At 42.2% G+C, this 17,548-nt stretch overlaps 1 protein-coding gene across 1 annotated transcript in view; it reads right to left on the bottom strand.

The window, feature by feature from the left end:
* trabd2b (TraB domain containing 2B) overlaps nucleotides 1–17,548 on the bottom strand; it is a 334,868-nt gene that overhangs the window by 145,584 nt on the left and 171,736 nt on the right. The window contains exon 4 of the mRNA XM_055641817.1: nucleotides 3,471–3,645. Coding sequence (XP_055497792.1) covers nucleotides 3,471–3,645 — 175 coding nt within the window. The remainder of the gene's footprint in view (nucleotides 1–3,470; nucleotides 3,646–17,548) is intronic.

Here is a 17,548-nt window from a genome sequence, read left to right as displayed (position 1 = left end):
TTTGGGTATTAATCTCCATCTCTTTCAATGTCATCATTTATCATGCCCCTATTACAGGCTGGCACTTGCCTCAATTAAAAAGTAATTGATGTGTTTACAGGAATTAACACATTTAGTTTAAAATATCCATTAATGAATCAAATATCTATTAAGTCAATGAATCAATCATTCTCTATTTCTCTGAAGCATAATGTAAGGAAACATACATTCTGTGCTACAGGATTTCATGAAAATAATTCAAATAGTTATTTCGAAACATGACTAATGCACATCATTTCATGTCTGCTCACAACTTGTGTAAAAAAAAGAAAATGCTAACATGGCCACAGTGCCAATCAGTAAAACATTCCTTCTCAAATGAAAGCCCTATAAAATTCCTAATAAATATGTGTGTTTGTTTAGATACGGAGTCCCTCCCACACTGTTATGTTTTTGGCGGTATCTTTTAAGTTATGAATTGTTGAAGGCAAAATGTTGCATTTCAAAGAAATAGGGATAACATAAAGATCAATTTTACATTGGTGTGGTGTAAATATGAATTAGAATATGTACGGGTCAGTAACAACATTACTGCAACCGGGCTGACTTTTGATGGAGGGTATTTTTGTTTGGTACACCAATGAGTTTTAGGGCAATTCTTTTTAACTGTGTTTGCAAAATGGCAAAATAAATATCTACTTTCAGAGGCATTAGTTGCCATTAACCTAAACATAGTTGTGCTCAGAGTCTGTTCCACACCATACGGTCGCATGAGTGAATATATGGGCTTTGCACTCGCCAGGATATAGTGGACAAAGGTGGAAGTAAAATAAGCTCTTCACCATTTGCTGCAATCCGCTTATTGTGAGTTGAGATCAGTGAGAAGAGTAGTGAAGAGTCGTGTCAGTATAACACCTTGGAACATCTTCAGTTGTTATCAATAGCAACAGAGGTCTTCAACGCAGCAACCAAACGGATTATCATTATTACTCTGGGAATTGATTATTACACCATTAACAGTAAGTAGGAAGTCTGCCAAATGCAGATTCTCCTTGAAAAGGTGATTCGTAAACATACTACAATAAATCCTCGTTTTAATGGATCGATTAAATGCTACACTAGTCGCTTTACCTTCCCACTCGACTCCATCCAAGGACCCAATAATTCTTTCCAGGTGAGGCAAAAGTTCACCTGCACCTCCTCCAAACTCATCGACTGCATCCGCTGTTCCAGGTGTCAACTTCTCTTCATCGGCGAAACCAAGTGCAGGCTCGGCAATCGCTTCACCCAACACCTCCGCTCAATTCGTACTAACATAGAAACATAGAAACATAGAAAATAGGTGCAGGAGGAGGCCATTTGGCACTTCGAGCCAGCACCGCCATTCATTGTGATCATGGCTGATCGTCCCCAATCAATAACCCGTGCCTGCCTTCTCCCCATATCCCCTGATTCCTCTAGCCCCTAGAGCTCTATCTAACTCTCTCTTAAATCCATCCGGTGATTTGGCCTCCACTGCCCTCTGCGGCAGGGAATTCCACAAATTCACAACTCTCTGGGTGAAAAAGTTTTTTCTCACCTCAGTCTTAAGACTGTGGCCCCTGGTTCTGGACTCGACCAACATTGGGAACATTTTTTCTGCATCTAGCTTGTCCAGTCCTTTTATAATTGTATAGGTTCCAAAAGATCCCCCTCATCCTTCTAAACTCCAGTGAATACAAGCCTAGTCTTTTCAATCTTTCCTCATATGACAGTTCCGTCATCCTTGGGATCAATCTTGTGCACTGCCTCAATCACAAGGATGTCCTTCCTCAAATTAGGAGACCAAAACTGTATGCAATACTCCAGATGTGGTCTTACTAGAGCCCTATACAATTGTAGATGAACAAACCTGATCTCCTGGTTGCTCAGCAGTTCAACTTCTCCTCCCATTCCCATTCTGACCTTTCTGTCCTGGGCCTCCTCCATTGCCAGTGTGAGGTCCAGCACAAATTGGAGGAACAGCACTTAATCTTTCACTTAGGTAGTTTACTCCCCAGTGGTATGAACATTGACTCCACTAATTGTAGATAGCCCTGGCTTTTCTCCCTCCTCCCACCCCCCCTTCCAGCTCTCCCACAAGTCTGCTTTCTCCACCTCTTCCTTTCTCTTCCCCCCCCCCCCCGACATCAATCTGAAGAAGGGTCTCGACCCGAAACATCGACAATTCTTTCTCTCTAGATGCTGCCTCACCCGCTGATTTTCTCCAGCATTTTTTGTCTACTCGTGTTTTAATGGACCTCTTTATAATGGTTTTTGGATATAGCGGACGATCTATCAACAGCTGCCGTGCTGCCTCCGACTCTTGCTGTCTCACCTGCCGCTTACAGCACCACTGCCCATGCCATCCCCAGCTCACACCACTTCCACTTGGGACCTTCTGCTGCCACCACTGGCCCACCACAGGCCATACCGCCACCACTGATCCTTACCTGCGCTCCAGCCACCCGTGAGCCGTAATCATTGACTCCACCGATCCTTGCCTCTTCCCTGGCTGCCAACCGGCCAAGAACATCAACTCACCTGGATTCCAGGCGATAGTTCCAGACTGAGATCCTGAAGAAGGACCTCGACCTAAAACTCACCTCTCCATGTTCTCCAGAGATGCTGCCTCACAGTTACTCCAACACATTGTGTCCTTTTGTGCTTTGACCAGCAACTGCAGTCGTTTGTTTCTACTACTTTAATAATGATAATACTGTACTCAAATATAGCAGACAATGGCAATAATGGACACCATTTCCCCTCCTGTTATAATGTGGATTTACTGCGTGTAAATTGTGCTGAGGTAGCGCGGACTGTGTCAGTGCATGCCGGATAATTCAGATGAACATGTTCTGTGACTCGATCCTGAGCAAACACAACACGTGTTCATGGATATGTTGCACTTTGAACAAAGATTGCACTTATCAGTGCACAGGAGCAGCTTTGAACAAACCCAAATCTCAAGGAATTACAATTCCATATTAATTATGCCTCTGTTTTAATTTCATTTTATTTCAAATAAATTGTCTTCAAAAAAGAAAATCAATTTAGTTGAAATTAGAATTGATAAACAATGTTTTTTGGATAAATCAGGTTATTGTTTATGGGTCCTTTAATTGTGAAACCTTTCTTCACTTTTATCATTTAAATGTGCAATTGCCTATTAGAGGAATGCAAAATTCCAGAAAATAAATTCCCAAAAACTTTTTCTCAAATTAATTTCTTCAAGACAATGATTATAAATCTGTAGTACATCTGATTTAAAAGTTGATCAATTAATTATTGTTTGCATCCATGTTTTACACAGACACATGGAAGAGCTGGTTTAAAGCAAAGAGCATTAGATATCTGCAGCACCAATCCATGGCTACACACCTTTAAGAACCAAGCTTGGACAGAATGACAAAGTACCTCGGAGTACCTTGACGATTCAAGGGCCCCGAGGGATAAGGGATCATTCCACATACCTGCTCCAAATGCAAAGAAAAAGCTTTTATCTGGGTTTGCCTCCAGAAGTTCTGTCACCCTTTTGCCCATTCTTTCATTCCTCTTGTAGATTAACTCCTGGCGAAAATAGTTGTCTATCTCCTGAGCTGTCACCTGCTCGTGCGGCGGGAGGGTGGTGTTGATAAAGTTAGGCAGCTGTGAGAAGAACAAGCCAAGTGATTATTATTTTAAGAATGGCTCCTAGTATGACATAGGATTACAGATTCAAATGCTTTACTGTTGAGATAATACAGATTTACTTAAATTGAATTGAGGTGCAAGAATCTTTTAGCTGCTGAAGCTCTCTGATAAAGCTGGCAGGCTCTGTACTTGGCTGATTTTTGACTTTGTTAATATATACATATTTCTGGAATTTCAAAAAACATATTATCTGACTTTCCAAATAATTTCATAGCGCTCCCGTGTATATTCATTAAGCAGGGTGACTGAATAGATTTTAGCATATACTGAGTTAGCAAATCTCAGCTGCATAAACTGCATTATCTTTGCACATTTTTGATATGTATGTCTAAGTGTTTGTCAGACTAATATACGATTGGCCTGAATATAGACACAACATGCTGGAGTAACTCAGCGGGACAGGCAGCATCTCTGGAGAGAATGAATGGGTGATGTTTAGAATCGAGACCATTCTTCAGAATGAAAGTCACGGAAAAGAGAAACAAGAGATATAGACAATGATGTAGAGAGATATCGAACAAATGAATGAAATATATGCAAAAAGGTAACAATGATAAAGGAAACAGGTCATTGTTAACTGTTTGATAGGTGAGAACGAAAAGCTGGTGTGACTTGGATGGGGGAGGGATGGAAATGCAGAGGTTACTTGAAGTTAGGGAAATTAATTCTCATACCCCTGGGTTGTAAGCTGCCCAAGCAAAATATGGAGTGTCAGAGGCCAAGGGAGGACCTGATAGAGGTTCATAAAATTATTAGAAACAGACATAGTCAGAGTCTTTTACCCAGGGTAGAAACGTCAAATATTACTGGGTAAAGCTTCAAAATGAGAGGGGAAATTTTAAATAGAGTGTGTGGAATAGGTGCCGGAATGCACTGCCAGGAAGATTGGTGGAATGAGGTACAATAGTGACATTTAAGAAGTATTTAGACAGGCACATGAATATGCAAAGATTTGAGGGATATGGATTATGTGTAAGCAAATGGGATTAGTTTAATATGGTATCATGGTTGTGCTGTTCTGAGTTCAATGTTTATCCCATTTATTCAGATTATCACCACTGATTCTAGACCATTCATCCAGGGAACATTTCCTCTATGCTTCAAGCCTGCAGATCTTATGAATAAAAGACAAGCACAAATGGATTCACTTCCTTAGCATTTATTGTTGCAGAGTAAGCAATGTACTCTGAAGATAGACATAATAAGCTGGAATAACTCAGCGGGACAGGCAGCATCTCTGGAGAGAATGAATGGGTGACGTTTCCAGTCGAGACCCTTCTTCAGCCTATCTAGAAGTGTCTATCGTCAGTTTAAACAAGCATCTGCAGTTCTTTCTTACACATTGAGCAATTTACTATTTTCATTTATTTTGTTGAAATCCCTCTGTAATGCCTAATTTAAATATCATAAGCCTGAAAATTTGCAAACATGTTTTTTACTATGGGTAAAAAATCCCTTGGATTTCCTTTTTCTAGAGAAAGCATATCAAACTGCTTTATGGAGAAAAGCAGCTAACCCAGAAGCAATCAAGAAATGGGATTCTGGACAGTTTCAGGATAGGGGCGCCTGAAGCCATGAAAGCATCTGGGGACAATGTGGACTGAAGCTCACAGATAGGGCATAGGTGAGACATCTGAAGCTGCCCTTGGATTTAATGCACACAGGAAGGTGTCAGATTGAGTTGTGCTACCAAACAACTGGAGGTGAAAAATTGGGTAATTTGTATGTTAAAATCTTAAATAAATTCTCATTTCATTATTCACACATGTCAAATACATGTTCTGTCAAAGGATAATTCGTAACATAATACAATTACATAACGTAGAAAACATGGAACTGCAGATGCTCGTTTATTTAAACAAAAACAAATGCTGGAGTAATTCAGTGGGTCTTAAGACTGTTTGTGGTGGGGGGTGGGTAAGGGCTGGAAGAGATGAGAAGCAGGACGAAGCCCAGCAAGTGACAGATGGACAAGAAAAGGGGGGCTTGAATAGGCAGATGGTTGGTCAAAGGCCAGAGATGAAAAGACAAAAAGGTGTGAGAAAAGGATAAAATAGATGACAATTGTGAAGCCAGAGGAAGAAATATGTGGAAGGGGAAAAATGGGAACACAATGGGTCAGGCAGGATCTCTGGGGGGAATCGATAGGCAACCTTTCGAGTCAGAACCCTTCATTAGTCTGAAGAAATGATGGGATCTGACCCGAAACATCACCTGCCCATTCTCTCCATATATGCTGTCTGACCAACTGAGTTCCGCCAGCACTTTGTGTTTCGGTCAAGATTCCAGCATCTACATTTTTTACTGTATAGAGAATAAACTTGGCCTCCTCTATTCTCTCAAATAGATTCAGAGAATCTATGGAATATTCTAAAGAAAAGCAAGAAGATTGTCCCAAATTGTTTTTTTGTAGGAGTTTGCAAACTGCTAACTGTCCGATTTTATTTCCTGCCGGAGAGAAACGACAACATTTCAAACTTACTTATTTTGTTCTTGTGGACTTTAGGATGTCATTAAGATGTGAAAGAGCTACAGGAATGCAAGTCTTTCCTTCCAAGTTTTTTCCAAACTTGCATTGAAAGAGGCGCCAAAGAAATAAAACAAGGTCTCTTCTCCACAAACAAAATATGATATTAACCACATAAATGATATTTGTTGGAAAGTTTTGGTTACATGCAGCTTATGTGATGTGTGTTGTCATGTAAGGGGAATGAGTTTAAAATAAGCTGAATACACATTATTATTGGGATGAATGCATTGATTGAAGAAAAATAATTAGAGATAAATAGATAGCAATGGCACTGCACATGTCTCCTCTGTTTCCAAGTGAAAATGAGAAAGCAGATAAACATTTCCTGAGAAACTCAAGGGGCCATGAAGATGCCAACAAGTTGGGATGTGAACTTGCTGACAGATTCCAGCTGTCAGCATGTCTCCCTGCTGGACTCAGCATGGAGTCCAGTGGCAGGAGCATAAACTTGTTGAAATTCCCTTGCATTTACATTGGGGAATCTGCTCATAGATCCTGTGCCAGGTCTATCCTGGCACAGGATCCACAAGCCACTCATAGAATGGAGCAGTTGCAGCTGTTTGGAAAGAAGGGAAGAATAAGACAATTATTTTGTTAAATTATCTGTGTTTGTAAGAATGGTTTTAATTAGCTAAATTTGTATTGAAGGTAATTTTATAGCGTTAAAAATGCTTTAACATTTTTGAACTGATTAATTTTAAAAAAAATATGTTGAAAGTTTCTATATTTCATTCTAGTCAGCTAAGTGCTCTGACTAACTAAAAAGTGCGGGATGGGGGTTAGGGTGGAGGAGCGCACAGCTTTGGCACCCACCAAAGGTGTATTGAGCACTTTATATGGGCAAGGGTTCCCGATTGTTCTGACCCAGCCACATATCCAATGAAATCATTAAAGGCTCCCAAGCCAAATTGGGCCTAAGCAATTGGGCCAGTCAACAGGTTTGGCCTTGCTGGACCAAAGCAGGAAAATGTAGGACAATTTTTGAGATGAATAGGTGACCCAAGGTGAAATAATTTCCCAAATTAATATTCAATCATAAAACAATTAGGATACGTGAACATTGAAAATATAGAAACATAGAAAATAGGTGTAGGAGTAGGCCATTAAACCCTTCGAGCCAGTCAATATGATCATGGCTGATCATCCAAAATCAGTATCCCATTCCTGCTTTCACCCTATATGCCTTGATTCGGTTAGCCCTAAGGCTATATCTAACTCTCTCTTGAATACATCACAATATATCACATTGGTGTGTTGATGCTGCTTTGATTTTGCAACATTTGCTTGACAGAAGAGAGCTCTTTTTTCACTTGTTTCTATCATAAAGAACACTGATACATCACACAACTTAAACTGCATGTAACCAAAATTTTCAGACAATTAAATATAATTTTTGTAGTTAATATCACATTTTGTTTGTGGAACTTGTTGTCGCACTTCCCACATTATAACAGTAATCTACATTTCTGAATAAATGTGCTAGCTTAAAACCAATTTGATGCCCCCTGTGGCTGTGGAGGAATTATTAATTGTGTGCCTTTCTTTTAATGCTGGTTGCAAGTTACTGATTTTTGCTCTGTCTTTTTGACACAATGGTATATTAACTGTGTTAAGGTGGTAGATTGATATAAAATCCCTCCTGGTTTCATATTTTCAGTGAAGATAGACACAAAAAGCTGGAGTATCTCAGCGGAATAGGCAGCATCTCTAGGGAGAAGGAATGGGTGATGTTTGGGGTCGAGACCCTTCTTCAGACTAGTTAGGGATAAGGGAAACAAGAGATATAGGTGGTGATGTGACAATAGACAATAGGTGCAGCAGTAGGCCATTCGGCCCTTTGAGCCAGCACCGCCATTCAATGTGATCATGGCTGATCATCCCCAATTAGTACCCCGTTCCTGCCTTCTCCCCATATCCCCTAACTCCGCTATTTTTAAGAGCCCTATCTAGCTCTCTCTTGAAAGCATCCAAAGAACCTGCCTCCACCACCCTCTGAGGCAGAGAAAAAATGTTTCCTCGTCTCCGTTCTAAATGGCTTACTCCTTATTCTTAAACTGTGGCCCCTGGTTCTGGACTCCCCCAACATCGGGAACATGTTTCCTGCCTCTAGCGTGTCCAAGCCCTGAACAATCTTATATGTTTCAATGAGATACCCTCTCCTCCTTCTAAACTCCAGAGTGTACAAGCCCAGCTGCTCCATTCTCTCAGCATGTGACAGTCCTGCCATCCCGGGAATTAACCTTGTAAACCTACGCTGCACTCCCTCAAGAGCAAGAATGTCCTTCCTCAAATTAGGGGACCAAAACTGCACACAATACTCCAGGTGTGGTCTCACTAGGGCTCTGTACAACTGCAGAATTACTTCTTTGCTCCTATATTCGATTCCTCTTGGTATAAATTCGCTTTCTACACTGCCTGCTGTACCTGCTTGCTTACTTTCATAGACTGATGTACAAGGACCCCCAGATCCCGTTGTACTTCCCCTCATCCCAACTTGACGCCATTTAGATAGTAATCTGCCTTCCTAGTTTTGCTACCAAAGTGGATAATCTCACATTTATCCGCATTAACTTCATCTGCCATGCATCTGCCCACTCCCCCAACCTGTCCAAGTCATCCTGCATTCTCATAGCATCCTCCTCACAGTTTACACTGCCACCCAGCTTTGTGTCATCTGCAAATTTGCTAATGTTACTTTGGATCCCTTCATCCAAATCATTGATGTATATTGTAAATAGCTGCGGTCCCAGCACCGAGCCTTGCGGTACCCCACTTGTCACTGCCTGCCATTCTGAAAGGGACCCGTTAATCCCTACTTTGTTTCCTGTCTGCCAACCACTTCTCTATCCATGTCAGCACTCTACCCCCAATACCATATGCCCTAATCTTGCCCACTAATCTCCTATGTGGGACCTTATCAAATTATTTCTGAAAGTACAGGTACACTACATCCAGTGGCACTCCCTTGTCCATTTTCCTAGTTACATCTTCAAAGAATTCCAGAAGATTAGTCAAGCATGATTTTCCCTTCGGAAATCCATGCTGACTCGGACCGATCCTGTACTGCTATCCAAATGTTCGGCTATCTCATATTTTATAATTGACTCCAGCATATTCCCCACCACCGATGTCAGTATAACTGGTCTATAATTCCCTGTTTTCTCTCTCCAGCCTTTCTTAAAAAGTGGGATAACATTAGCTACCCTCCAATCCACAGGAGCTGATCCTGAGTCCATAGAACATTGGAAAATTATCACCAATGCATCCACGATTTCGAGAGCCACTTCCTTAAGTACCCTGGGATGCAGACCATCAGGCTCTGGGGATTTATCAGCCTTTAGTCCCATCAGTCTATCCAACACCATTTCCTGCCTAATGTGGATTTCCTTCAGTTTCTCTGTCACCCCAGATCCTCTGGCCACTACTATATCAGGAGGATTGTCCAAAGTACCTATTCAAGTCATCTGCCATTTCCTTGTTCCCCATAATAAATTCACCTTTTTCGGTCTTCAAGGGTCCAACTTTGGTCTTAACTAATTTTTTCCTCACCCGTGGTGAGATAAAGAACAATGAATGAAAGATATGCAAAAAAGTAACGATGATAAAGGAAACAGGCCATTCGTTGTAAGCTGTTTGTCGGGTGAATATAAGAAGCTTGTGCAACTTATATTCACAGATTGTGTAGAATAAAAAGCCTTTCATTCTACAATTTGTAATGAAAAGGTAATTTTGATTCCATACCAGATGAACAGTCCTTGCCTTTGTCCAGAAGGCCGCCTTAGAAAATATGGACACCATTTCACAAAATTACACGATAGAAACATCTAACTTGTTCCTGCTACAGAGAAAATGTACATTCATCCACAAAACGCCTTCTTTATTAGTCCTCACGGCTATTCTACATCAGCTCAAAGACACACTGAATGAAAGGAGGAGTCTTTCCACGATCATTCTGACCACCACTGTACTGCATGGAAGCATCTTCATCCCGATGCTATACCTACACACTCTCACTGTGTAGCCAAATTCTGCTCAAACTCCATTTACAAGTTTGAATTGTCATAACACACAAGTGAGCCAGCTCTGGAACAATGATAAGACAGAGTGCAGGAAGGATAGAGGGTTTGGTAACACCATGCCAAAATAAAAACCTCCCCCTCAAAGTCAGCAAGATGAAAGAGCTAGTTATTGACCAGGAAGTGCAGTGGTGCACATGCCCTGGTCAGCATCAATTATGCCAAGTGAAGATGGTTGGAACCTCATGTTTCTGGGGTTAAATTTCACCAACAATTTATCCTGGACAAATAACATTGAAGCTATGGCCAAGAAAGCACACCAACACCTCAATTTCTTCAGAAGACAAAGGAAATTCTGCATGGGTTCAGCAAACCTTGCCAACTTCTACAAATGCAGTGTAGAATTCACCTTATTAGGAAGCATTGCAGCTTGGTTTGGCAACCGTTTTGGCCAAGATTGCAAGAAATAGCAGAGAGCTGTGGATGTACCCCAGTCCAAGAAATAGATCAGTCTTCCCTCATCAACTCCATCTACACTTAATACTGCCTCAGATAATCATCCTACATAATCAAGAACTATTTTCTCCCTGGTCCTTTCCTCTCCTCCCCTCTCTTGTCGAGCGGAAGATATTAAAACTTGGAAGTTGTACAACTAGATACGTACTAACAAATCACGTATGAACAGCGACTTCCCCGCAGTTATCAGACTACTGAGAGGTCTTTCCATACCTGGCGTGTGGTCCCGAACTTGCAACCTACCTCACTGCAGACCTTGTACATTTTTTAATCTGCACTTTCTCTATAACTGTGATGCTGTATTGTTGTAACACTTTATTTGCACATTGCTATTTTTTTCTTTGCATCATCTGTTGTACTTGTGTATGGCTTGATTTTTATCATGTAGAGTATGATTTAATTGGGTAGCAAGCAATTTTATTTTTCCACTGTATCTTGGTACACGGAGACAATGAAACAAACCAATATCTACACAAAATTATCAATGAAGCAATTTTCATGGTTAAAATGCAAATCTAAGCCTGATTGAAGGTGGGGAAGGAGAAATGTGTCCAAGACCCCAGCAGATCTTTCACTGCTAATCAGTGGCTCAAGTGTGCAATGGCCGACCACCAGTTAGAGGAGATTATCAAATGCAAGAGGGCACCAATCTCATAACCCAAATATTTGTTCATATCGCTTTCATCAAAATCCAATGTTGCATTTAATTCAGAGTTTCAAGTGCAAGATTATGTTGCTTGTTTATGTCTGCACCAGTTCAGGGAAAATATTATACTTAAACATTCTCTCTTGAATCAGGTCAAATTCATCTTTCTTATTCTGGCCTTCTTGATTTTCCACCATTTTATGTTCAGGTGTCATGTCACATCTTCTCCAACAAGGCAACCTCTAAACAGATTTACGTTTTAATGAGGCACCTCACTACAAGAATCTGGGTAATAATTACGATAAACCTTGTAACTCAATTATCAAATTACTTCCTCAAGCTGTTCTCATCTACTTTCCTGAAAATGTTTTGAAATACTTAGAAGCCAGACATATATGATGTAGAGATAGAATTATTATCATCCCATCAGACTGCAAGGTCACCCACAAAGGAATTATAGACAGAATCTTACTATTCACATCAGCTGCGTTTCAAAAGCACTTATGTTTTCACAATAAAATTATTCTCATTTCATCTTGTAATCTTCATCCATATTCTCTTCATAAATAGAATTTGCGAATCTTATAATTATAGTCTTGAATGTGACAGGAAGATTTACATTAATTAACAGACATACTTATCTCCAGATACACTGTTCCAATTTATTTACCATTCCATTAGCGGTCTTTACACTTGAAACTGTCTTCATTATAGCAATCATCCCATCAATGTTTGCTTTTCCTCAGCTCCAGGGCTTCTTTTTTATCTTTGTTCCATTTTAATCACTCCAAACACCTGTCCCATGTCAATCAGTCAGGCCAAATGATATGATGTTCTCTCATTCTGAACTGTCATACAAATCATAAGAAACCTATGAGAACTATTAGTCTTCAACTAGTCCATGGAAGATGCACAATAATTTGAAGCGAAGGCCAAAGCTCTGTTTGTTTTACAAACAAATCTATCCTCTTTGTGTTATCATTCTGATTAATCCATACCAACTTGTTTTACCATTACTGCTACTTTGAACTATCTATTCAAAAGCTGGATGGAAATTCAACCACTTTCTCTAGTGCCAACCATGGAAACTGCACGAGATTTCCAACATCTCTGGAATATGATCAGGAGCTCAGCAGTGCAAAGTAACTCATCCATCTGCTACCATTTTATAAATGGTCCTTCAGTTGAGTTTCAAGATGAAAATGGTGATTTTTAAAAATTCCATCTTCTTGGTTAACTTGGACAGTTGAATTCTACCTGGACGCCCATCATTACATTGTAAAATGTTTGAAGCACTATTATCATGTTTCATTCCGTCTGTTCTACGCATTTACCTCTTAGCGACATAGCTGACATCAGCAAAATCTATTTCAATATCCAAAAACTTTATTGGTTGTAAAGGTGGCATAACAAATTGGAAAATAGGAATGGCATTCCATTAAATATGTCTCCACGTAATTAGAATCATGTTCAATTTGTGGCAGATTTTGAACATCTCACTATATTCCTAAGAGTAGAATTGTCATAATAACAAAATCTCACCATGCTGTAATTCCTGGCATTCATACTAGCTGAGCTCCAGTTCATCTATCTGTCCGTGTAAATTAGTTATTTGTGAGAATTAGTGCCCGTTTACACAGTGGGTGCTATCTCACATACATAAAGATAAATGAAAGCATCATGAGGCAATTTCAAAATCTTAATTCAGTTTCTGGTCATAGCTACTGAGGTGTGTAAGAGCCAATTCTTGTGGCATGACCATCTTTTTATTGGTATGAACAAATCCATTTTGTTGGTTTTTGGAAGAAGGAGCAGAACACAAAATTTAAGGGCGGGCAAGTCAAAGGGCAAGGGTCCACGCGCCCATCACTGCTAGATGTTGGAAGTGATTGTTTATTTATCTGTGCGTCATCAGGGAATCAGTCTTATTATTCACAATTTTCTTCATTATATTCTGTGGAACACTAGGGGATCAGCCCCAAAACAGTTCTTGGCTATTTATGTCACAAGACCCACGCTCGTCATTAGATCTCCACACTTGGACCAAGTTCTTCGGATATGCTGTCCAATTGCATAGTTACTGAGGAGCTAAGCCTAGGTAAAGAACATCAGTCACAAATTCACAGCCAGTCCCAAGTAGACAGTGACACTCATGGTGCCTCTGTGATGCCATGATTGTGACCCTCCTCAAGAAAGGAAACATTCCCAAGTGAAAAAACCACTGAACACTATGCACAATAGTTTGACCCTACTAAAACCCTGCTTCCATCAATTGAGAGAGACAGTATAGACCACTTCTGAAATTTGTCTCCATTTCACATCTGCTTTATATGGGCCATGATCTTAAACAAAGAGTCAACAACAGAGACAATCTCAGTTCAGACTGTGTCAAGCTGATACCTTTGTCAATCTTTCTCACTGCAGTACCCGAGCAGACTAAGCTTCTTACTGGAGTGAGCTAAAGAACTAATCTAAGATTGTTCGACCACTCCAGAGCCAAGATCACACTGTGATGTAGCAAACAGTGGTGTGCGGGTGATGGTTGGATATACAGAAATTCACTCAGCCAAGCTGTAAGTCTTGTCAGTTCAGAAGCAGATGTGACAAGACAAGCACCGTCACCCTCATCTGTGGCAGACTAGAGTAGAAGCAAATTTTCCCCAATCCCAAGAAAGAATGAGTAGTAACTGCAGGATCGGCAGTCTAAAGTTTCCAGAACTGCGACATGGACATTCCAGATGAGATCCCCACACTACCGCTTCCTCAAATTACATGTTGGTTTCTTCCTCGTGCACTATCATGATGGGAATAAAATTCTATATATCATCTGGATTTTTATACATCTGGAATTCTATGCATCATCGTATTTTTAACTTGCATGTTCTTTTTAAACTTACTTCTAAGTACAAACTCTCTGGCATATTTTCATTTCTTGTATGCGTATGTGACAAATAAACTTGACTTGACTGGAAGGGCTGGCACCTCACTCACTATGAAACCCACTCTGATTGGAAGTAATTCTGGGCTGCACACTTCCTACAAGGACCACCTGGGGAAGATGAGCAATAAAGCTTGTCACCAAAACAATGTGATGCCAGACCTTCCGACATGCAGTTATGCTGGTAATTGCTCACACTTGTCGCCTCTTTTCTCAGTTGAAAGATATTCAAAAAGATGTAGGAAGAAGCCATCTGCCAGTCTTTGGGTCGGCTTCATGTCACTAGAGCTGTCCAAAGAGCTCCTTATCCCAACCCTTACATCAGTGATGCCTTCTGCTACTGGTGGGTGATATGAATCAGTACAGCTGGAGACACAGTCATGCCATTTTGAACCTCAGTTGAGTAAACACAGGTGCTGAGGAAAAATGTATGAAGGGTCTGGAAGTTTGAATTGTGAATACATATTGGGATAAGGAACTGATTATTGTTCTTTCAGTTTTAGACAAAGGACACCACAAGACATGTTTATCTTATAGGCCTCCAGTACTTTGATAATAATATAGCTCTATGCTTCCTGCAGCAGATCAAGTCAGATTAATTCATTTTCATATGCAGCAGGCTGTAAATAAATTCTTTGTTCACATGAAGCACATAAAGAGTATACATAGTCAGTGTTGCAGCGCTGATTTTTTTAGGTGCCAGAGCAGTCAAACGGCGTCATTTCAGGTTTTGCTTGGGGGAAGGGGGGGGTTTGGGAAAGCTGGTCTCCCAAGATGGTCAAACAAATTTATAGCCGATCACTACATCTCAGTGTATAACTAGTACAATAAAACATATAATACCTAATTTAATAATTTAATATGACAAAGTATTGCACGGTTGCACTCACTAATTATCATGAAGTGTAATTATCAAGCAAGTAAAGAAAAAGATGGTAATTATGTAATTACCCAACTCGCCCTGAAGGGGCTGTCCCACTGCGGCAACCTAATCTGCTTTTAGAAGTTTAGAAGAGTTCAGAAGCTAAGTTTAGAAGAGTTTGCCCTCGGCTCAAACTCGCAACATGGTCGACAGGTGGTCTTAGGAGGTCCTATGAGGTCACTGGAACATTCCTTCATGCTCGAGGGAAGTTCCCGAATACTCACGGCCTCAGCTAGGTCGCGGAAAAATTTTCAGCATGTTGAAAAAACTTTCGGAGCGTCACCTCTGGACCGCAGCGCCGCCTGCCCGACAACCACGAGGCCGAAATGGTCACCATGAGGAGCAGCAACAACATCCACCGCCTCTCCGACTCTCACCGCTTTCCCGGCCAAACCCTGGTGCGGACCACCAAAACTCCCACAGCTGCCGATTCTCACCGCCTCCCTGTGCCCACCACCGTTGTCACCAACTCTCACCGCCTCCCCGGGGGCCACCGCCGCTGTCACCGCCTTCACTGTCTCCCCAGGCGCCACTGATGCTCCTGCTGCTAACCCGTATCTCAACCACCCCCCCACGGGCCTCCACCAGTGACTCCGCCAACCCTAGCCTCTCCGCAGGCCACCAGCGGGCCGGAGGCATCACCTCACCAGAGTTCCAACTCAGAGTTACAGGCTCATCACCAGGCCTACAACCTCCACGATGCACGCAGTACAGGGTCTGACTCTGCAGGTTCCTACTGCTACCCACCACCTTCAGGGAACCTCAGTAGTGATGGGTCTTTCCCTTCTCCCTCTATTAACCAGGTTAGCTCAACTACACACCCGCTGGTTAAAATTCCCCGCTGTTTACTTTGGCTTTTTTTACAGAGGTGCCGAAAGTAGACAAAAATGCTGGAGAAACTCAGCAGGTGAGGCAGCAGCTATGGAGCGAAGGAGATAGGCAATGTTTTGGGTCGAGACCCTTCTTCAGACTTAAGTGAGGTTGTAGGGGGCGGGAAGAAGAAAGGAAGAGGTGGAGACAGTGGGCTGAGGGAGAGCTAAGAAGGGGAGGAGAAAGCAGTGACTACCTGAAATTAGAGAAGTCAATGTTCATACCGCTGGGGGTAAACTGCCCAAGTGAAATATGAGGTGCTGCTCCTCCAATTTATGGTGGTCCTCACTCTGGCCATGGAGGAGGCCCAGGACAGAAAGGGCGGATTCGGAATGGGAGGGGGAGTTGAAGTGCTGAGCCACCGGGAGATCAGGTTGGTTAATGTGAACCGGGCGGAGGTGTTGGGCGAAGTGATCGACAAGCCTGCGCTTGGTCTCACCGATGTAGAGCAGCTGACACCTGGAACAGCGGATGCAATAGATGAGGTTGCAGGAGGTGCAGGTGAACCTCTGCAACACCTGGAAAGACTGCTTGGGTCCTTGAATGTAGTCAGGGGGGGGGGGGGGGGGGGGGGGGGGGGTAGAACGACATGTGTAGCATTTCCTGCAGTTGCAAGGGAAACTGCCAGGAGAGCGGGTGGTTTGGGTGGGAAGGAACAAATTGACCAGGGAGTTATGGAGGGAGCGGTCTCTGCAGAAAGCAAAAAGGAAAGGAGATGGGAAGATGTGGTCGGTGGTGGGATCCCATTGAAGGTGGAGAAAATGTCATTAGTTGTATGTGATGGCTGGTCGGGTGGAAGGTGAAGACAAGGGGGACTCTGCCCTTGTTACGAGTGGGGGGGGAGGGGAGGGGGATGGGGAGTAGTGGGAGCAGAGTTGCGGGGTATAGAAGAGACCCTGGTGAGAGCCTCATTTATAGTAGAAGAGGGGAACCCCCGTTCCCCGAAGAATGAGGACATCTCCGATGCCCTGGTGTGGAACACCTCATCCTGGGTACAGATGCGGCGTAGATGGAGGAATTTGGAGTAGGGAATGGTGTCCTTACAGGAAGCAGGTTGGGAAGAAGTCTAGTCCAGATAGCCATGGGAGTCAGTGGGTTTATAGTGGATGTCGGTCAGTGGTCTATCACCTGTGGTGGCTAAAGTGAGGTCTAGAAATGGTAGGGAAGTGTCGGTAATGGTACAGGTGTATTTCAGTGCAAGATGGAAGTTAGTGGTGAAATGGATGAAGTCAGTGAGTTGTGTGTGGCTGCAGGAGGTAGCACCAATGCAGTCGTCGATGTAGCGGAGGTAGAGTTTGGGGATAGGGCCCTGGTACGCCTCGAACAAAGATTGTTCGACATACCCTGCAAAGAGGCAGGCATAGCTAGGGCCCATGCGCGTGTCCATAGCTACGCCTTGTATTTGGAGGAAATGGGAGGA

This window comes from Leucoraja erinacea, chromosome 10 (genome assembly GCF_028641065.1).
Source record: "Leucoraja erinacea ecotype New England chromosome 10, Leri_hhj_1, whole genome shotgun sequence".
In the NCBI taxonomy this organism is placed as follows: domain Eukaryota; kingdom Metazoa; phylum Chordata; class Chondrichthyes; order Rajiformes; family Rajidae; genus Leucoraja; species Leucoraja erinaceus.
The sequence above is the reverse complement of the archived record's forward strand: the minus strand, read 5'-3'. Positions and strand labels throughout refer to the sequence as shown.